This window comes from Protomyctophum bolini (assembly GCF_963924005.1).
Source record: "Protomyctophum bolini genome assembly, chromosome: 18".
NCBI lineage: Eukaryota > Metazoa > Chordata > Actinopteri > Myctophiformes > Myctophidae > Protomyctophum > Protomyctophum bolini.
In genome coordinates this window covers 12,547,085-12,554,117 of record NC_137879.1, presented here as the reverse complement: position 1 = coordinate 12,554,117, position 7,033 = coordinate 12,547,085, and the positions used below count along the sequence as shown (strand labels likewise).

The following is a 7,033-nucleotide window of genomic DNA, read 5'->3' as shown; positions in this document are numbered from 1 at the left end:
GCAATACTGTCTGCAGTACCTCATCAACGTTTGTGTTGCGACTATACCAGCAAGCCAAATTACGTCATGATGACGTCCTCCGGTGACGTTCAGGACTAGGCCAGATCACAGGGTTGATCTTTACATCATTTCCAGGACGTCTTCACCATTTGAAATAATATAGCTTATTCTGGGCCAGATCTGACTAGTAGTAATTAATTATGACTTAAGTGGATCTGGCCTCGATTCGGACTCATCCAGGGACATCCGTCTTAGTGGGCAGAATGTACGTTGGTTGAAATCAGGTGATATTCTGGGCCAGATATGACTATTGACTAGTCTTGGTTCGACTTGATCTGGCCACAATCAAGACGTATATACTATATATTGTAGGCCTATACTTGCATAAGAGGGGGAGAGGTGGTGGAGTTAATAGCTGCTTTTGGCAAGACAGTGAGTTTTCAATGGAGGTTTTGTCAGAAGGGCTTTTTAATACTTTCCATTGGTTCAATTTTTTAAAACTAAGACACAGACGTAAAGTATGTTCGATAGCATTCATTTATGAAAAATCACACCCACGAGAAGTGAGGGGTGCTCTTATCATCGTACATCATCATGCATCATCTCATACTGAATGCCTGTTGCCACAAATTTACGTCATATTTGGCAGACTTTTGACCTAATTTCTCCTTTCATTGTCAATGACAAATATTGAGACGTGTGGGGTCAAAAGTATATAGGAGGGGCGCCCCTCAAAAATAAATAAAAATCACACCAGTGTGAAGTGAGCGGTGCAACTGTAGTGTGTGGGGTTCCCCGGGGGCAACATCCAGACTGAAACGGTCGAGAAATGACGGCGTTACCGTGTGGGAGTCCCCGGGGAATCCCCGGAACATCCGGACCCCCAGGAACATGGCCAGCTTTTTTTGAGCGGCGATGTCCAGCTTTTAGTGTGTGCATTGTGTGCAAACACAAACTTTGCCCTAAACAAACATTAAATGCCATTGACAATGGATGGACAATTGAGTGTTTGTGTAAACACAACCATTGCGTAACACAAACTTGAGATGAAGGTGAGAATGCTATTCTGATTGGCCGGAATGAGATGATATACGATGATAAGAGCGCCCCTCAAATTCACACACGTGTGATTTTTGTTCTTGATTTGTTTTGGGCTTTTCTGCTTTTATTGGTTCAAGTGAAGACAGACATGCAGGAAAGAGGGAGGGAGAGACGCGGAGACACGCAGCAAAGGTCGCCGTGAACGGGACTCGAACATGCAACGCACTGTCAGGCCACTGACATGCACCTGGACCTCTAGGCCAGCGGGTGCCCCGTGTCTGCAGTTCTGACTGCAAAGGGGAGTTTATTCTACACCTTGGGAACAAGAAGGGAGGACAGGTGGCCATATTATTTTAGGGAAGCTTCAAACAGGAAGGCTGTTTGAAGCTTCCCTAAAATAATATGTTATACAATGCAGATTTTTTGGGTCATTGTTCATGTTTTTGTTAACTGTGCTGAGCTCTGCAGAGAGAGCACACTAGTGTTATTCCTGTTTTATATGTATTTATTTATTTCACCCACCAGATATCTGCAGAAAGACATGCAATCATTTACATAAGTGTACAATATTAACATGAGTTAATGCTAATAAAGTACACAAATGCTATAGAATCTATAGCATTTGTGTACTTTATTAGCACGTTGTAATATGCAATATAAAATGGAAACGATACACGTCAAAAGAAAACATGTTATTGTGCAAGAAATGTGTGTTTAACAAACTAAAGACTGTTTTAGCTCTGCAGTTTATATCCATCGACTGTCTCTTTATCCCAGTCTTCATCGTCGGTCTCTGGACCCTCAGACGCCCAGGCACTCCTCTTCACAGGGACCCCCTCACCAATGAGCCTCCTCCCGCCCTCCTCGCTCCTGGGCCTGGCATTGACCGAGGCCTCCACGCCTCCATCTCCACAACCAACAACTCCGCCCGGGCCCTGTGTGCCCCTCTGAGCCGCGTCGGCCGAATGAGAGCTTCCAGAGTGCCACGCTCGTCTTGTTCTGGGGAACCTCTCCAGTCCAAGGGCTCCGGCAGGAGGACACATGCCTCTGCCAAAGCTCACGGGCGCAGGCCTGTAATCCTCAGGGTGATAAGAATCTGTGGACGATTGAGGCTGGAAACATGTGGATTCAGAGTGAGAGCTTCGTATGCGGGGGAAGAGGCTTACTGCAGCGGGGGGCAAGGAGTTGAGGCTGGTGGTGAGATCGAAGAACTTGGAGGATGGGAGGGAGATGCGTGGTCCGGGGTGGAGCTCACCCACCTTCCTCCCTCCCGTTTCTCTAAATACCCCTTGTCCTCTGTCCATTTCTCCTGTCATCTCTGCCTTTCCCCCTCTTTTCCCCTGGACGTCGTCCCATCTAATCCTCCTCCTCCTCCTGCTCTGAACCTCCTCTAGTTTCAACTCCAGACCATAGAGGTCCTCGATTATCTGGTTGACGCGGTCGAAACGCGCCAGCAGCCCACCGACGCAGGGGAGCAGACGGTCGAGGTAGGGCCGCACGTCGAACGCAGGCGACGAGTCCTCGGACGTCACGGAGAGGGCAGAGGACGCCGGCCGGGGGGAGTAGGAGAGGCAGGGGGAGGAGGTGAGACTCGACGTGGTGGTGCAGAGCTGTGACTCCCGAGAGGACCTGGAGTCACAGGCCTCCTCCATGCCTTCAAACTTCACCCTGTGCCGGAACTAGAGGGAGAAAAGGAGAGCGCATCCGGTCATAAAATAATGCAGATCTATAAGCTCACAAAATGTCAAGACACGATGTGTTGCGCTCATACGAGCTGGTAGATCTGCTATTTTTTGAAAAATCATAAAAAGTGTGTGCATATCTTTGAATATATATTCTTTCCCAGCAAACCAATTACATATACTTTTTGGGGCCCTTGTTATGAAATAGTTTGAGCACCACTGACATAGAAACATTTTTTCTATAGGATATGATTTAAGAAGACATTGTAGAATCAGATCCCCAGGTCTTAATGGGTTAACAAAATGAGAGTGTTAACCCCTACCTCTTTAGCCTTGGTAAGTCCCATCCACAGTTTAACCCCTATAGTACCTCTTTAGCCTTGGTAAGTCCCATCCACAGTTTAACCCCTATAGTACCTCTTTAGCCTTGGTAAGTCCCAGCCACAGTTTAACTCCTATAGTACCTCTTTAGCCTTGGTAAGTCCCATCCACAGTTTAACTCCTATAGTACCTCTTTAGCCTTGGTAAGTCCCATCCACAGTTTAACTCCTATAGTACCTCTTTAGCCTTGGTAAGTCCCAGCCACAGTTTAACTCCTATAGTACCTCTTTAGCCTTGGTAAGTCCCAGCCACAGTTTAACTCCTATAGTACCTCTTTAGCCTTGGTAAGTCCCAGCCACAGTTTGAGTCTCTTCATGAAGAACTCCACCATCTCGTAGTCCTGAGGTTCCATGGCAGGACGGCGAATGTCTGCCTGCACAGCCCTAAGGGACACCAATCAATCAATCAATCAGTCAGTCAGTCAGTCAGTCAGTCAGTCAGTCAGTCAGTCAGTCAGTCAGTCAGTCAGTCAGTCAGTGGTCATATTTACCTGTACGCACGAAAGAGAATAGCTCCACAGAGTCTGATCATCAGCCAGAGTCCTCCGCCCATCAGCAGTAGACCGTAGAGGGGTCCCAGGATTGGATGGGCCCTGCACAGTCCCCGTAGAACCACCCTACCACGCAGCAGAGAAAGCACCGACACCCCCGCCTGGGGCGCTGTCCCGAAACCGTCCACTGAGCCAGAGAAGAGCTGATAGCACACAGAAAACACAATCAAATACGTCAGAGGTATTTAACCACTTTGGCATCCCTATTTTGATCATGCCATTATAGGCAAACATTTCCCCCCCAAAACAAATTACAAAAAATATGAAAAACCTTTAAATGTTCAAAAATAGCTCATAATGCATGAGTGTTCGCACAGTGTTGTGAGCTTGTGCTGTAGATGTGCCATTTTCGCTTTTAACAAAGTACAGTTTAATTGGCTAATGACATGAGTAAGGTTCTATCCAGGTGTGTTTGTTTTGTGTCGCCATACATACCATGGCTCCGCTGTGAGAACAGAGCAGCAGCATCAACAGCAGCAGGACGACGACACCCCACAGCTCCCGCCAGGCTCTCTGCAACACACTGCCGATCACCACCCACCTCCGCACCAACCTCAGGGTCCCCAGGAGCTGTAGGCAACACAACAACACAACCACAACTTATCACCACCCACCTCCGCACCAACCTCAGGGTCCCCAGGAGCTGTAGGCAACACAACAACACAACCACAACTTATCACCACCCACCTCCACACCAACCTCAGGGTCCCCAGGAGCTGTAGGCAACACAACAACACAACCACAACTTATCACCACCCACCTCCACACCAACCTCAGGGTCCCCAGGAGCTGTAGGCAACACAACAACACAACCACAACTTATCACCACCCACCTCCGCACCAACCTCAGGGTCCCCAGGAGCTGTAGGCAACACAACAACACAACCACAACTTATCACCACCCACCTCCGCACCAACCTCAGGGTCCCCAGGAGCTGTAGGCAACACAACAACACAACCAACAACCTCAGGGTCCCTCTTCAGACTCCATCACGGCCCGTAGCAATTCACACACCGATGCCGGAGGAAACCATGCAAGGCACCAACCTGCACATCGGGAGCAAGTAGGGGTTCAGAGTCTTGCTCAAGGACACTTCGACACAAACTCTGGGGGAGCCCGGGTTAGAACTGGGAACCTTGCGGTTCCCATCCGGTCTACAGCTGTAGACAGCACAACAACACAACCACAACGTCAGGGTCCTCAGGCAGCAGCTGTACACATTACCTTTATTTAAGTTTAGACTTTGCATACGCCTGTCTGGATTTATATTATGGTCAAGTAGGGCGTTATAATTTACAAAAAAAAAAGAGACTGATGACTGTACCTTTAAGGCGAGCAGGGTGAGGATCACGGCCGCTAACTGAGACGACAACACGGCCAGACAAGAGGCGCTGTGGAAGTCCACGAAGCTGTCTGGATGGGACCGAACCTGGACATATACACAGGACAGTAACATGTGAAAGTCCACAAAGCTGTCTGGATGGGACCGAACCTGGACATATACACAGGACAGTAACATGTGAAAGTCCACGAAGCTGTCTGGATGGGACCGAACCTGGACGCATACACAGGACAGTAACATGTGAAAGTCCACGAAGCTGTCTGGATGGGACCAAACTTGGACACATACAGGACAGAAACAACATGTGAAAGTATACAAAGCTGTCTGGATGGGAGCGAACCTGGATAGATACAAAGGACAGCAACTCAGGTTTATGTAGTGTTTCACCTTGTATCTCTGTATTTCAACTTGTGTTTTGTCACTAAATAATAACTACATTTGATCCATTGAACAGAACACACACATTCTTTTTTACATTTCCTTTAACCCAACAGCGACAACATCTACATTTCTAAAATGTAACTGGGAGAGCCTGCAGTCAATATAACCTATTTCACAGTTTTACCTGGAGCACACAGGAAGAGGCTCGGGACAGGAAGCAGAGCTGCAGCGAGGCTGTCACCAGGGACAGCGACGCCAACAGGAGCTGGAACCAGTGCCAGCCTTGACGGGCATACTGGGCACGCTCAGAAGCCACGGCCCGCAGCTCCCCGACCAGGAGAACCAGCACAGAGAGGAGGAGGAGAACCTGTAAGAACGAGTTCGAAACGAAACTGAACAGATTCCTCTGATTATTGTACATAAATGCACCTATACATTGATCCTGAGGTTTCAAATCTAAAATAAATAAATACCAAAATGTCTCCAAAACAATAAAAAAAATATATATTCATATTATTTATTTTTCTTCACTTTTTCAAAATTCCACTAGCCAATGCATGAAACAAAGCTTAAATTCAAACATTTAAATCATCTCAAATTGTTACCGCAAGTGCACTCTGAAGCGTTGGTCCCGCGGAGGAGGGAGGGATGAGGAGCGGACGGATAGAAAGCGAGGAGGAAATGACTGCGTGTGTGTGAGGCTGAGCCCTCTGCAGCCGCACAGACACACACACAAACAGACTGGACTCCCTGTGGTAGTGTGTGAAGTCAATGGACAGAGTGTTCAACCTATAGAAGGAACGACAAAAACTATATGTTTCTGACAGGCAAACTATCTCTGCAGAATGCATTTGCTTACTGGAAAAAAGGACATTTTAATGGAGAGTATGACAAAATGCACTGTTTCCCTATCTCTGAAAGAGCTTAATAGGCAATTCAATAATGGGAGGTTGCTGGAGTAGAACTTATATTATATTACATTGCGATGCAAGAGTCCGGTCTAGCCATCGCTGCCCTCTCTCCTATCTACTGTAACATCAGGTTCTTGAGCTCTTGTTGTTAGCTATAAGCTGTCGCATCATAGTGCATCTATAGGTGGTGCGCTTCTTGCCTTTCCTGGCTCTGCCCAGGGTTGGCTCCCAGTGTCAGTTTTGCTTGCCACTATAGTTCCGGCCTCCAGGTGCCTGACGCAGTGACGCAGTGCCCTGCCAGCCTGTATGTGGTACAGTATAGTCCGGTATAGCATTCCCAAACACTCGGTCGGGACCCATTTGTGGGTCGCAGACACATTTTTACGGGTCCCTTATTTGTTTCCTATACATTTAGTTTTTAATGTAATTTCAAAACATAAAAAAAAAAACATTCCAAAAAAGTAATTTACCCGGTAATTCAAATGAATCAATACCAAATTAATTGATTTTTCTAAGTAATTTCTTGAATAAATCAAATAAAAATCTAAGAAATTCCATAAATTAGAAAACACATGTTTAGTGTAGTGAAAATAGTAGATACAAACTCACAACGTGGCATGAAGCGACACATTGTGACTGAGGTTGTAGATCTGCTACTTTCACTAGTTTGGGTCCCGGGAAAACGTGTAATTTACTAATTTCTCTTTTGGGTCACAGGCTAAAAAGTTTGGGAACCACTGGACT

At 46.9% G+C, this 7,033-nt stretch overlaps 1 protein-coding gene across 1 annotated transcript in view; it reads right to left on the bottom strand.

Annotated features, from left to right (window-relative positions):
• Positions 1-1,775: 1,775 nt before the first annotated feature.
• The window catches only part of pkd1b (polycystic kidney disease 1b), a gene marked incomplete at both ends in the record, with an annotated part of 44,674 nt that continues 39,416 nt past the window's right edge, over positions 1,776-7,033 (bottom strand). Inside the window, 7 exons of the mRNA XM_080789256.1 lie at positions 1,776-2,720; positions 3,376-3,487; positions 3,595-3,797; positions 4,090-4,224; positions 4,980-5,210; positions 5,563-5,745; positions 5,984-6,167. Coding sequence (XP_080645382.1) covers positions 1,776-2,720; positions 3,376-3,487; positions 3,595-3,797; positions 4,090-4,224; positions 4,980-5,210; positions 5,563-5,745; positions 5,984-6,167 — 1,993 coding nt within the window. The remainder of the gene's footprint in view (positions 2,721-3,375; positions 3,488-3,594; positions 3,798-4,089; positions 4,225-4,979; positions 5,211-5,562; positions 5,746-5,983; positions 6,168-7,033) is intronic.